Source organism: Acanthochromis polyacanthus, chromosome 10 (assembly GCF_021347895.1).
Source record: "Acanthochromis polyacanthus isolate Apoly-LR-REF ecotype Palm Island chromosome 10, KAUST_Apoly_ChrSc, whole genome shotgun sequence".
NCBI lineage: Eukaryota > Metazoa > Chordata > Actinopteri > Pomacentridae > Acanthochromis > Acanthochromis polyacanthus.
The window spans coordinates 29,250,861-29,265,600 of NC_067122.1; the positions used below are offsets into that span (position 1 = coordinate 29,250,861).

The 14,740-nt window shown below is 44.5% G+C and overlaps 1 protein-coding gene across 3 annotated transcripts in view; it reads right to left on the reverse strand.

Moving 5' to 3' along the window:
• Positions 1–8,139: 8,139 nt before the first annotated feature.
• Positions 8,140–14,740, reverse strand: part of LOC127535651 (uncharacterized) — a 35,008-nt gene continuing 28,407 nt past the window's right edge. For 2 of the 3 annotated variants that reach the window (XM_051954034.1, XM_051954033.1), the window contains exons 14-16: positions 8,564–8,681; positions 8,311–8,446; positions 8,140–8,232 (exon numbers count right to left, since the gene is read on the reverse strand). In XM_051954034.1, coding sequence (XP_051809994.1) covers positions 8,651–8,681 — 31 coding nt within the window. In that variant the 3' untranslated portion in view covers positions 8,140–8,232; positions 8,311–8,446; positions 8,564–8,650. Of the gene's footprint in view, positions 8,233–8,310; positions 8,447–8,563; positions 13,363–14,740 lie in introns of those variants that run through there. The other variant, XM_051954032.1, reaches the window with a different exon arrangement.

Genomic DNA, 14,740 nt, shown 5'->3' on the forward strand with positions numbered 1-14,740 from the left:
TCAGGCTTTCTGCCTCAATCTCTGTGTGCAATCGTATAAAAGTAGGCGTTTATTGTGTCATGTGATGCTTCTTCCACACAAAATGAACTGATCGTGTGCAGCTGCTTCCATCCATATGTTGTTTAGACGGTAAAAAGTGCTGCTACTGCAAATGATGCAAGACAGGAATACTGGTAAAAACAGGTTAATTTATTTATTTTACCATCAATCCAGTTGCTTATTTCTACCAGACAGCTGCACATTAAACTATAAACTTCAGATATTCAAACATGATATTGTTCTGAAAGTGCATGTAGGCCTGACACTGTCCCACAGAGCAGGATATAACTGTTATTTTTTGCCAAATCAAAATGAAATTAATGTTACTGATTGAATATTCTTTTTTTTTCAAAGATTTGTTTTTATTCAGTTTGTAGTGCACAGTGATTACATATACATTGTACACATAGATGAACACAAAAATTTACAAAAAACAAGCGAACAAACAAGGAAACAAAAAACAACCCCATGAAACACCCCACCCCCACCCCCACCCTCCTCCCCTGTATGGCTCTCATTTTCTTTACATTCGTATGTCAAAACAGTATGCAGCTCACACATCTGTCCACCCACCCAGGTTTATGAATCAAGCTATCACAGTCAAGAAGAAGTAATATATGAAGAAGTTACAAGGCCCTAGTTTGAAGTTGGTCCAGGGTGATCTACCTCACCACCATCTGTCAGGTCCAGAGAAGGCAGGATGTCTATGAAGGGGCCCCAGATGTTCTTAAAGGCTGTGTGTTTCCCTCTGACACTGTACAATATCTTTTCAGGTGTGCAGTAGGACACAAGCTCGTTGATCCAGTGTCTCACTGTTGGTGGACTTTCAGATTTCCATTTTACCAAGATACATTTTTTGACTGCAGTGCCTGCAAGTAATATGAAATATTTCTTATAACGGTTCACTTTGACACAGCCTGTGTCCCCCAAAATCCATAGCTTTGGGTCCTGCTCAATGTGAATTCCAATTACCTTTGATGTTAATTCAATAGCGTGTTTCCAAAAATCTTCTATTTTTGGGCAACTCCATAGCATGCTGATTGAATATTCTTTGTAATAAATACTAACAAACTAATCAAATTTCTAATCAGCTGCAGTATCAGGGGAGTAAATGGACTTCACAGCAAATCAGGATCAAACATGCAAACATATTTATATGATTTCTGCATCACCAACTAGATACATATGGGGGCAACGCAATGCATACGGTGTGTGATACTGTAACTACATGGTTTCATTCAGTGGTTTTAGTAACGTACAGCTCAAGGTGTTTACAGATAAAACATATGATCTGTACCGCTCATAAATAACCAGCAGGAAATGCTTTGGTTAAAGAGAGAATCTTTTTCAGCTGACTTAAATAAACCTAAACTGAAGATAATCTGCTCCAGACCAGGTCAGCTCCACAGCATCAGTTACCATGGAGATCTAGCCAGATAAAAAGAGACCGACTTTTGGCTCAACATACCTGCTAACCCACTAATCTAGCTCCATAGTACGGCCCTCTGGAGGCTTCATTTATCTTTGATATACAGTCAATGGTCCATTTGGGTAACCGTAGAAACATGGCAGTGTAACATTCCTTAAGAGATTCTTGTGTTTAGGGGATTATACACTAAAGGAAACACATTTATGAATATTATAGTCCATTTTTGCAAAAAAAAAGGCCCCATAATCCTACACAGTGGACCTTTAATAATAACTTGCAGGATTTCTCCAGTGTTTTTGATTAGTTTTTGCTACAGACATACAGACATTGCACAACCACTGACTATTTTTATATTATTGTAAGGTCTTTGACTAGTGTTTAAAAAGCATTTTTTCTACCTTTCTAAAAGTTTTTTGAGATTCTGTTTGTTTTTGTTTATTTACTAAAAATACCCGTAGAGGCCTGAGACTGTCCTCCATTCCAGTAACCATGTCTGTCCCTAAACCTAAAGTCAATGAATACATACAACTGTATTACCAAAAAATTACCTGTTTTTTTAAACATGAGATTCACTGCATCCTCTAATTTATCTACATCTGGGACCGAAAAAAATAAGAGATGGGAAGGAGGAATGTTTTTTTTTTATCCAACACTGCATAATGCAACAGACAACTGTAATGTGAAGTACATGTGATCTGTATTATAATGCTAAAAGTAAATCTTGAGTGGCAGAAATGCAACAAAGGAGCTCTGCATTAAAAAAAAACAATGTGTAATCATGAATGTATTACAAATATGCAAATAAACAAATGTAGCTGCAGCAGTGAAACTCTGTGTGTTGGATTAAAGCTGCTGTCCGGAGTTTCTGTTTGTTTTCAATTTATATATAATTTTTTAACAAAGCTTAAATGTGTTAGTCTAGTTCGATACTATAATATAAAGTTAGTATAACGCGATATGAAAATTTATTCCTGAGCTCCGCCTTCCTCTCATAGACCCCCATGTTATTCCAAAAAGCGCCGGTTGCTGCCGACCAATCAAGTTCGAGCTTCAGCTTTGTCATGCTGTCAATCAACGGTTACACGCACAGCAAGCAAGCCCATGCAGAGGTGGGCGAGCAACGCACTACGCAACCGCGCGCACATTTGTTTTGCTTGTGGAGGAGAGAGCATCAGGGCTCAGCAACTTCCAGAAAAGTTACCAATCCCACGGCTTGTCAGGCCAAGAGACTGCAGGACGTTTTTTGGCTCGGGGTGCTCGGGGTGCTCGGGGTGCTCGGGGTGCTCGGGGTGCTCGCGTCGCTCCCCGACCACGGCCTCCATAGCCCGCCTGACGGCTTCGTTTAGATGCCCAACCTCTGGAGGAAGATGTTGGGGCGTCTGGGACATACTCTTCGTCAGAGGAGTCATGCAATTCTGAACTCTAGATAGAAATAAATAAACAATGTAACACATATACACACGTAAATGCACTAAGTTTGATAAACAACGTCATCGAGAGGGATACACGAGTGTAATCACATATTGAAACTTTACTTGTTCATCCGAGCAGATTCATGTTATTTTGGTATTAGGACAAGTTAGACTCAATACAGCATTCTAACATAATTCCTTTATTATTCACTAAATGTACTAAATGTAGAAGGAGGGAAAACAGCAAAACAGGCAAGATGCTGCAGCACTCCGGGCACTCCTCTCATGTACTCCGCGCGTGCACAAATAAAGGGGCGAAATCAGAGGGAGGGAGGGTGGGACCACCAGTGTTTTGGGAGACGCTGCGATTCAAACTCCGGACAGCAGCTTTAAAGTTGGTTTGATTGTTTATGAATTATATTTATTTAAGTTTTATATTTGTAAGAAGCGATGTGCTATTTTTCACTAAAATGTACATATCTGAATTTAAGGGGCCAGGCCCAGGGTGGCTAATCGGGAGGACCGGGACAATTCCCGGTGGGCTGGTCTGATGTTTGGGCCGTGAGGTCCGGTGTTCAGTCCTGGCACTGGGATGATCATTCTGCTGCTACCACTGTTCCTGGGCCGCCTCCACTGACAGCTCTTTTTTGTTTTTTGTTTTTTTTTTTGCAGATGCACCGTGACGTAACACGTTCGTGCACACGGTCAGAGATGTTTGAAAGATGGAAACAGAAAGAGCAAGGGTGGTGTGGAGAAGGCAAGAATTAAAAAGAGGAAAGCTCTGGAAACAGACGCAGCCGAATGTGCAGAAATTGGAAACTTTTTCACTAAAGCTCGTGTTTTGAAACGGATATGGACTTTGTTGTACTTTGCAAACCACTGTTCAAGTTATTAATCAAATCAATTAATTGTGTGCCATTGTGGCGTAAAACAGAACGTTATATAATTTAAAGAATAGTATGATGCGACCACATAACTGGGAAACGTTGTCCTGTATCCCCTCAGAGTCAGAAGAAAGATCCAGCACCAAGCAGCAGCCAAGAGCCACAAGTCCAGAGAGGGAGGTAGGATTGTTCATTGAGTGAATATTATTAGAATGAATATAATGAAGAGTCTGGTGTAGACCTGCTCTATATGAGAAGATGATTCAGCTCTACATTAATGAAACTGACCTGACGGCTTTGTAAAAAGGGGAGGTTTGTGCTGAGAATTTTGACCATTTTAAAAATGTGATTTCATGTCAGAGGCAGAGCCAGTAGTGATGAGGGGATTACTGCTGTCAGAAAAGGAACAGGTGAGCTGTTGGAACAGAGTGAACAAGCAAGCATTAGTTCCAATACTTTTTATGCCCAAACGATAGTAGTGACCCATTTTATTTTTTTATCATTAAAAGATAGTAAATACACAAAGCCCACAGTTGAAAGGGAATAGGATGAGATAAAACATTTACTTTCATTACTGATGATGTCCAGTTTTAATAAAGTTCATGCTACTTTTATAAAATGATGAAAGTGAATAAATTGCATTTCTGTGATCTGTGTTTGATTTCTGTCTTTTCTCCTGTCATCCAGATGTTCAGAGGGAGCTGATGCCACATCTGGTCCAGCCGATGGAAGGTCTTGAAGTTCTCTGACTGAAGATTGTCCTCTGACTGGATTTAAGGTTCAGATGCTCAGTAACAACTCCACCAATGAGCCAACAGGGAAGCTTTAGGTTTATTAAATGTTGCTATGAAACATGAAGACTAAACTCTCCACAAGGATCCAAAATAAGTTGGACTTCTACATGAAAACTTTAGTTACTTAAATTATTTAAAAGACAAAAACTAATATTTTCAGCTGAACTAAAGACAGACTTTGTGATTTTTCTGCTCACATGTTGTTGCTGCAACCCTAGACAGCTGTGTTGTAATGTTTTTGAGTAACACACCATACTATGACGTTTTTACAGTGAAGATTCTACTATGGAACCAGTTTGACATGTTCAGGCAATCTTTGTGTGAAAACTCAGAGATTTCAGGTATCAGAAGGTGATTTTCAACTTTCTTTGTTAACTTTCTGCTTCAACTTTAAACTAAATCTACTTCACTAAACCAGCCCTCTGGACTTCCAGTAAGCTGTGCTCCTATTGGCTGTCTAGGTGGCTGCTTGGTGATATCAGGAACACCTGAGCAGCTCAGTGTCTTCCTGCTTTATGTCTGCAGTCAAACATTTCCTCTGCTTCTCTTCACTGAACTGGGTTTGGCTCTGTTGCTTTAGTTTGTTCTTTAGGTGTTGGCTTGTAGCTTCCAGCAGTAAAAATCCTCTTTAATGTGTTTCTTGGTGTGTTTTAGGGCTTTTTACTGGATAGTTGTCTTGGTAAATGTGGTTCTTTAGCCACAGTTAGCACATGGTGCTAATGTGTGCAGTGATTAGTGGATTTGGTGCAGCTGAGTTGTGTCTTTATCTTGGCTGTAGTGAGTCTTTAGATGTTTTTGGTCAGACACATTCTGTGTTCTTGTTTGTGAACCAACGTTGGTTGTCCAGAAGGTAAGAGTTCCTGTCCTGATTCTCTGTTTAAAGAGGTTCTCTGGTAGGCTGCAGGAGACTTTAGCGTTTGAGTTGTACTAGTTTGGTTTTTGTACGGTGTCATTTGGACGACTATCTTGAGGCTCCTCCATGTGGTTTAGTGAAGTTTTCTGGAACAGTTCTACAAAGCAACCTCCAGCAGAAGAGACTTTGAGAGTTTTTAGGAAGTTCTGGAGACCAGACTTCAGAGCAGCAGAAACATTTGTCAACAGTTTGAGCATGAGAAGGTGAGCTTCAGAGTAGAAATGAGACAGAAACCTTCTTGACCCGTGTGGGGAGGTCCTGTACCAAGAGTTTGAGCAGGTTGTGAAGTGTCTGTAGTTCTTTGGTCTAAACGCACAAGAAGAGTCGACTCATTAAAGGAGAAAACGGGAGATATTGTTGGTTCTTCTGTCGCTCTGCAGTTTCTAGTTTCATTAAACTGAATATCAAGTTTCTATTTTAAATGATTTACCGTGTGAGCCCAAGAAGACTTCAATAAACTCCCTCCATCCCCTGGACACAACATATTTTATTATGATAATCTTTTTTTTTTTTTTATGTTTTTGAGTTTTAATTATAGTTTTAGTGTAGTTTTTTTTCTCTTTGCCTGTTTAGTTTTGTCATCTATGTGAAAGGTTCTAAAGAAATAAAGTTGAATTGATAAACTGAATAACTGACTAACTCCTGATTGTGACAACAGAAGTATTTTTATTGTGATTGAAGGGTTTTTTGTTTTTAAGGTTGGGGTTAAAATCTTGACAGAAAAAAGATTAAAGAAATAAACTACAATAAAAAGCAATTCATCAAAGGGAAAAAACATTTAATACAGAACTTTGAAATAGAAAATTAAACATTAAATACAATGGAATTCTATTAAACAGACATATTCAATTAGATAATCAAATGAAGATACAAAACATGTAACTATGAAATTAAACATTTTCAGACAAAAATATTAAACATTAAAGATTAAATGTTTTAGAGAATTAAACATTAAAAAATACAATTAAACAATAAGAATATTAAACATTTAAAAAATACAAAACATTTAATTAGATTATTAAACCTTTAAAAAGACAATTAAATTAAATGTTTAGTTAGAAACTTTAATCTTAAAGACAATACAATTTTAAATAGGAACTAGACAATTCCCGCTGGTGCGGAAATCGTGGGAGGGGCTCGGGATGGGTGCATGTCCGGAGCGGCGTATTTATTCTAAACACTGTGTGAAGCTGAGAGGTTCAACTGGCATTTTCCGGTCCGTCGCAGGCTTTTATTTTAAAATTGTGCTGTGCTTTTATTTTGAAAGATTGAGACAGGAAAATGTCACCTGTTCAAAATTGAGATTGGAGTTACTCTAAAGGCTGTGTGAAGCTGAGAGGTTTAACTGGCATTTTCCGGTCTGTGGCAGGCTTTTATTTAGAAATTTTGCTGTGCTTTTATTTTGAAAGGCAGAGACAGGAGGATCTCACCTGGTCAAAATTTGGATTGAAGTCACTCTTAAGGATGTGTGAAGCTGAGAGGTTTACCTGGCGTTTTCCGGTCTGTCGCACCACTGCCAGGTGAAATGTATGCAGAGTGGGGGAAAATCGTTTCTTCTGGCCACTGAGGGATGATCTTCATTGGTATCCCTTTGAGGATGTGCTGTCCCTCATTCCTCCTCCAGAGAATGTTACCTCACGTCATATGGCCATTGCAAGAGAGGTGTGGGATGCTCTGGCCAGCCACGAAATTTAAACCTGGACATCAGCTTTCTATGACATTGATCAGTTCATGACAACTTTTGACATCCTCATTCATTTTTATAATTTTCTGCCTACAGTACTACTGTTTTCATGTTTGACTATTGAATATTTGATCAGATCCAGTTGTGGTCTTAGTGACATGTTGATGTATCATTCCTACTCACTGATCCTCTATTGAAAATATGTTCATATCATACATTCCAGCTTGTTATAGTTACACCTATATGAAAGAGAAAGCCCCAAAACCTAATATTTGAAATATGCAAGAAATTGAATGATAGGCATTGCAGGTTAATACACAGCATAAGATGTTATGAAACAACATTCCTGTGATCCTGAGTATTTGTTTATCACATTTATGTTATGATCTATAATAAGTAGTAATGGATCCATTCAACCCTGTTACTCTAATTTCAACCATTACCAAATAATTTTTTATCAAAATAATCTTAAATGATTTTCCCAAACTCATGAGGGTTTGACCTATTGTGCTTTTAGTGGTTTGAATGATTTGTGATAGATTTGAGCAAATATTTGCAATTTAATACAAAAAAACATGCAAATATTGAAAAGTTGGGCATGCCAGAGTTCTTTACTTAATGGTAAAGGATTTATTAAACATTTTTGAAAAAAAAAACAAAACTTTTTCAGGTTCCTGAGTATTCATAACAGGATTGTACTATGCATGGCGCACATCAAATAAAACATTTCATAAAAAGTGTAACTTTAATACCTGAGCTGGCTGAATCACATTATTTGATGGCTTACTACCTGGTTTTCCTAAATACATAACAGAAAAATATGAAATAAAGGGTAGATTTTTCAAAGGTTAGGATGCCTAAATTGTCCTCCAATTCTGGAATGACCCATATACATAGAGAGAAAGACCGATATAACAATACAATACAAAATACTGTACATGTAGTACTATTATAGCAACCAAAGAAGACACTTCAGACTTGAAAAATTTTCATATACTATACATTTTTTATTTACAACATTCATGTGAAGTCCCATTCAGCCTTTTCTTTCAGCCTTCTGGAGGTCTTCTGTGTTGTCTGTGGGTGTTAAAAGATCAAAATTAACTGGGAAAATTGAAATGTAAAACAAGTGCAAATCTGTACTGCGGTTTTTACCTGAGGCATGTCCCGTCGTAGCAGGCCGTGGAAGCAGATGTGGAGCTACAGCCGTTACCGGACCTATACAGGCCGTCGGCCGACACTGCACACTACACACCCCGCTCCCTGGACCACAGGAAGCCAAGTCCAAATTCTAAAAAGTGAACAATCAAGAGTGGCAAATTAATATCAATTAGTTTGACATTTTTCAACAATTAAGTAAATTGATGTGCACGATTAGAACGAATATCTATTGAACACTTGTTCCTACCTGAGACATGCCTATGGGGAGGCTGTAGAAGACTTCCAAAAGGAATGGGCGTCCGAGAGGAGGGGACTTGTGGGAGGACGTCTGATCTCACCACTGCACCTCCTGGACCCCCTCAGGCCTGGAACTCAAAGAACAAATCAGAGCAAGAACAAAACACAGCAGAACAATGTGCCACATGAAAAACGTGTGACACAACTGTAAAATCGGACAGCACAACACGCTGATGTGTCACAAAGTGAGTGTGTGACACAAAATCAGTGTTGGCTGGTGAGGCTTTAGCCAGTCAAAATGCAATAGACCGGGCTGTGATAGCTATAATACGTTTGGAGAACACCTGACTGAACACATTTCTCAGGTTGGGAAATGTAAATGTGATCAATCACAGTGTTCTTGTCTGTGGTAGACTCTGTGATCAATTGGTTGTAGCCTCTGGACAGAAGTGCATCTCTTATGCTTTTTTTGCCTCTAGAGAGGAGGTCTTCATTGAAGTCACCACAAACAACAATAGGGTGGTGATCCAACAGTTCCAATGTGTCCAAGAGAGCGTTGAGGTTTGGCAGAAACTTTTGCAAACCAAAATCTGGGGGTCTATACACAGTTGCTATTAGCACTTTGACTGGGACCTCAACCTTCACGACCAGACATTCGAGATCTGTGACACGTCCCATGCAGCTCGGCGCCTCCGCCATCAGAGCGCTCCTGCAGTACACGGCAACTCCACCCCCGGCCTTTGACGCCATGTCCCTGCACGTGGTGTAACACGCCTGTCTGCTGCGGTGAAACACAGTGTATCCCTCCAGATCAAAGGAGGAGGATACAGAGGACCCTGACAGATGTGTCTCGGTGAGACAAAGCACATCTGCCAACCTGAGTTCGTGATGCAACTTCAGGTCCACCATGTGAGATGGAAGCCCTTGGGTGTTATGATGGACGATTGTCACCTCTGCATCTGGTCGCTCCGTCCGGTTGAAGCGGTGCAACAGCGGAGTAACACTCTGGAAACTCGCGCTGCGCATGTCTTCCAAAGCTGTCGTAATGGCAGGGTCAGCATAGATTTTTGTCTCATCAAAATCGGTGATGGTGAGACCCTGAAGCGAAGTGGTGCGACTAAGCGCCACATACGCCATGCCTGGCTGAAACATGCGTTTCAGGCTCACGACAGCCGACGTCACCGTCATTCCCTGAACTTTGTGGGCTGTACACGCAAAGGCCAGCTTGACGGGGAACTGACGTCTCACGACTCCGCCCTTGCGACCGATGCTCTCCTCGGATCTCTCGACGTACACCAAGTCGTCCGAGGGGCCCAGAAGCTTTTTGCGGAGAGTCTGTCCTGCTGTGGTATTATCCAGTTTAAGTCCAAGAAAGCTCACGACTTTAGGGTCACGTCTGTCAGGCAGAATGGTGGAGATGGTCCCAAAGGTTCCATTGACAAGGCCATCCTCCACGTTGAGATTCCTGATCAGCATAACTCTTGCTCCTTCAGCTGCCATTATGCTGTCAGGCAAATCTCTCTTGGTGCCTTTGATGTTGGGCACAGGCACCTTCCTGCCGGTAGCGACATCCTTCCTGTAGTCCTCGGCCGCTATTTTGACGTCCCCTTTAAGCAGGGAGGCCACGGTGGCTGCGTTGTGACCATCTACCTGCTTGTTGGTGGCAAAGACGTGCAGCGTTCCTGGCGGGCAATCTTTGCCGTCAGAGACGGCTCTCATGAGCAAGCCTCTGTCCGCAGCGCACAGAGGATCTTGCTTGCGCTTGACACGCAGTCGATTGAGGAGTTCGGCGAACGCTCGGTCATCCTTCTGGCGCATGATCTCCGTGAGGTTGACCATGGTGAAGCGCTCTCTCCAGAGATCAAACTCTGTCTCCTCGTAGACACAGAGCGGCTTGGCCCTGCCCAGCGGCGGCAGCTGGTAAAAGTCACCGACTGCGAGAACGGAAATGCCGCCAAAAGGTCTTCGGTTTCCTTTGAGCTGCTGGAATCGCCAGTTGACGTAGGCAAACAGCTTCTTGGAAACCATGGAAATCTCATCGATGATGAGAATTTCCACCGAAGACAAAGTTGCTCTAAGTTCATCAAGTGCATTGCCCAGGCCCTGGTACGGCGGTTCCAGGGACCTGGGAAGCTTAAGGACAGAGTGCAACGTTTTGCCCGCGATGTTAAAGGCTGCCGTGCCCGTGAAGGCAGTCAGAAGGACAGTGGGCTGGGACATGTCAGCTGCGTCCCGGAATCTCGGGAGCTGCCGCAGAATCCTCGTTGCTTCCTCATGAATGCACTTGATGACGTGGGACTTACCGCAACCAGCTCCACCAGAGACAAAGTAGTGGAACGGTTCTGGATCTTGGCCCCACACACGCCGAAGGCACCACTGGCGCACAGCGTAGAAGACGCACGCCTGGGTCTCGTTCAGACTCTGAAACATCTTGCGGACAAAGTCTGGACTTAACCGAGGCGCCTCGATTCGGGGAACGGGTTCACCGACATTCAGGTCTTCAAAGTCGGGCACGGCGTCTTCGTCCTGCTCCTCTGGGATCTTTTCACGGAGCTCAAGACACTCCTGCCGTTCCGCCTCAACCTCGGGTGCGAACGTGTTCCAAGCGTTGAGGACCGGACCGAACTGGACGTTCTGGAGTGCCTTATCCATGCCTGCGCCTCGTCCCTCGAATCGCTTCCTGTTGTGCTCCACGATGTCCTTGACGTCGTGTCGGGATTTGTAGAACTCTTCGTACGAGGTGCGACCCCCGTCGTTGAGTTCGTCGTCAGATCGGTGGGGGAGGTACAGCTTTAGCAGTCGTCTGAAATGTTTCTCTGGCGCCTTGGTCTCAGAGAAGCGCGCATATCGAACGACTGCTGGTTTTCCGGCTGTCCTCTTGGCAATATGTCCTTTGTCACACAAAAGGGCAATGGCACTGGGGCCCTGTGCTTGCTCGCCGTAGACTACCCGATAGTCTGATGCAAACTCAGCCAGGCACATCCCCTGAAACTCGAGAGTCTTTGGTCTGAACAGGTACTTGTCAGGTACCCCCAACATCCAGACCTCTTCAGAGTCAGGTGCCATGTCCTTCAGGCGACTCATAGGAAGACTCATCTTCATGGCTTCCTCGTCCGTCGAGAGGAAAATCACAGACCGCGAGCACTTTTTCAGGGGCAAGCTGCACGTGCGAGCCACTGCCTCCTGGGCGCTGACCTCTCGGTGCTTCGCATAGGCCTGCATGATCTTTCTCATTTCCTCACTTTGGTTGAAAGCAGACTCTCTGCTGGTCTTCACGACCGAGTTCAGGATCTCGGTCATCTCATGCTCCGGCTTGGTGATGTACGACATCATGTACATGGCACAGCAGTACTCGTCCAGGACGTACTGGATGTCCATGTTTGCGTTCCAAGCGCGGAGAAGGTCTGGGTTATAGGCGTTAACCCAACATTCATTCGGCTGCCGCTTCAGCATGACCACGCTCCCGCTTGTCAGATTTTCGGCGCACTTCAGATAGGCGTCGTGTTCCAAGTCGCATCGACGGAGGAGATCTGACAAGCTCTCAAAGGAGGCCTTCGGATCCATGAGGAGCTCTCTCAGGTGCCGAAGCTTTTCCTTTGCTTCCTTTTGCTGCCGACGGACCTGCTCCCTCCGTTCCTTCATCACCTCTTCCTGGTCTTGACCATCTTCCATTTCCACATCGGCAGCAAAGGGCTCCGTGATCCAGGTGATATCAAACGGCAGCTTGGGGAAGCCATAACGACACACCACGTTTCCCTTTCGGCAAGAGCCGGTGTGGCTCCTGCTGTGTACCTGAACCTCCGAGACGATTTTGTGGAGCTCCGGGTCCTTCTCGGGGTCAGGCATCTGGCAGGAAATGTGGCGGTCAATGAACCTGCATACGGTGTGGTCCAAGTCCTCGCCGTACACAGGGGCGTCTTTGACCCACACTAGCATGTGAATGTGTGGGCTTCCGCGGGCCTGAAATTCCACGCGGTAAAAATAATCCTCCACCTCGCCGATGGGCCGCGCTGGTGAGAGGATCAACTTTGCCATAAGGGCATCCACGCGTTTTTCAAACATGCGCATAACGGTGACAGGGTTACTGCGCAAAATGTCACACTTGGCTTTCCAGTCCAGTTCGGAAAAGTCACCAAGTGTTTGTCCTTGCTGAGATTTGATGACCCCAATTATTTCAGGCCATCTCATCTCAGCTGCCGAAAAAGTCAAAAAGAACGTCGGTTTGCCGAGTTGCCTGAGCATAGCATGCAAATCTCTCAGGCTTTTATTCCAATATGCGGGTGTGCCTCTCAGAGGCTGCATAAATCGCATGGCCTCTTTGGCCTGAATTAATCTCTCCACCTCCTCTTTGTCCTGGAGCATGGAGTTTTTGATGGCACGCCCGTCTTTTGTGCGCATCTTTCCTTTGCGCATTTGTATCGACATACTTCCTCTCGCGAGGTTCGTCTCCGTTACAAACTGAGCAAAGAAAAGGTAAGTCTGGTCCTCGGCAAACCGCGTGTCTGCCCCGAAAAGCCTGGCGTTAAAGTATCTGCTGGGTGAAAGTTTGATGGGACGGTCTTCATCCAGCGTGTTCTCTCCCGTGGGAAACTGCACAGGGAACGCCATGGCTTCCAGTTTGGGGATTGCAAAAAATCCCACAGGTTTGTTGCCTTGGGCGGGGGCAACGCTGAAAATGCCATCTCCATAGGAAAGGATTTCCTGCGCAATGTCTGGTGGCTGCATGCAGGTGTCCAGAGCAAGTCCAGGTCTTAGCTCCTCCTGCTGTTCGGTGGGTATGTCTGCAGCTAAATTAGTCTGGTAGCTGTCAGACACTTGTAGCAGCTCTTGATCCAAGATGTCTTCTCCCCACTGGGCAGCATCCATGCTGTCATGGTGAGAGTCTATGTCATCGGCAGACTCCTCCAAGAGGGTTTCTGTCGTGACATCATTGGACCGGTTTTCCAGCTCAGTGCTTGGTGATGGCATGTCAGTATTGCGTGTTTGGTCGTCTTCTGGCCGACTCGTTCCTGCGGCTGACAGAAAATCGGCCAAGACTGGCTCAATGTAGCTATCAGCCGCCTCCAGCAGCTCCTCGTCGAGCATGCTGTCTTCTCCCCACTGCGCATCATCCGTGCACTCGTTGTCTGAGTCGTGGAGGAGATTTTGGAACGTGGCCTCTTCGTCAATGGTCACATCAGAATACTCAGAGTGCTGCTCTCTGAGTTTTTCCAGGGCTACCAGCACATTCTTCATGTTGACAGTGTAGAAGTGCTGGTAACCTTTGAATCGAATGTGACGCTTTAATTTCACCTGCAGTAGCTGTGCTTCTGGGAGGGGACGTGGAAGACTGTTGACAACGCTTTCCACTTCCGATGGAACGCACACGACAGCTCCATGGACTGCTCGCTGTTGTCCTTTCGGTAAGGCGATGATCTTCGCAAACGGGAGGATTTTTGCGATGAGCTGTCTCTCCAGCACGTTGAGATGGGCCAACTCCGGGGAAATGGGTGCCAACTCTAAATTGTTTGCTACTGCATGTGTTGGCATCCTCCCACGGCTGAGGTGGCTGTCACAGTTGTGGCAGATCCACTCCTGCAGTCTCTCTGCTGGCATTGAGCAAGGGGAGGAGCACTCAGCGTCACAGACATGCACATATGTTCCAGTCAAGCAAGCCTGTGCCACGTCGATGTTGGTGGAGTATTTAACTCTCTTGCATGACTTGACTTGATTTGGAAACATAGTCCTGTGGCAGACGGTACAGACGTATGTTGGTCCATGGCTGATGGTCTCGCGGAATGCTGCTATTGCCGCTGCCATCACTGAAGTGAGCACTGGCTGGCAAGAGGTTCCGAGCAGTTGGTATTTCCGCCTGATGCTCAGTGCTCTCTGCAACTTCTGATGCATGTCAGGATTGGCAGCCAACCTGCGTCTTCTGAGCAGGCTACAGCGTTGAATATGATGTAGCCTGAACTCTAGATCCTTCCTGTACCTGTGGACAACATACTTTTTCTGCCTGTTCAGAATGGCTGGATCCGTGCTGTACCTCTTGAGAACAGAATTTTTTTGCCTGTTCCGAAAGGCAGGATCCGTGCTGTACCTCTTGACAATATATTTTTTTTGCCTGTTCCGAAAGGCTGGATCCGTGCTGTACCTCTTGGCAAGATATTTTTTCTGCCTGTTCCGAATGGCTGGATCCGTGCTGTAC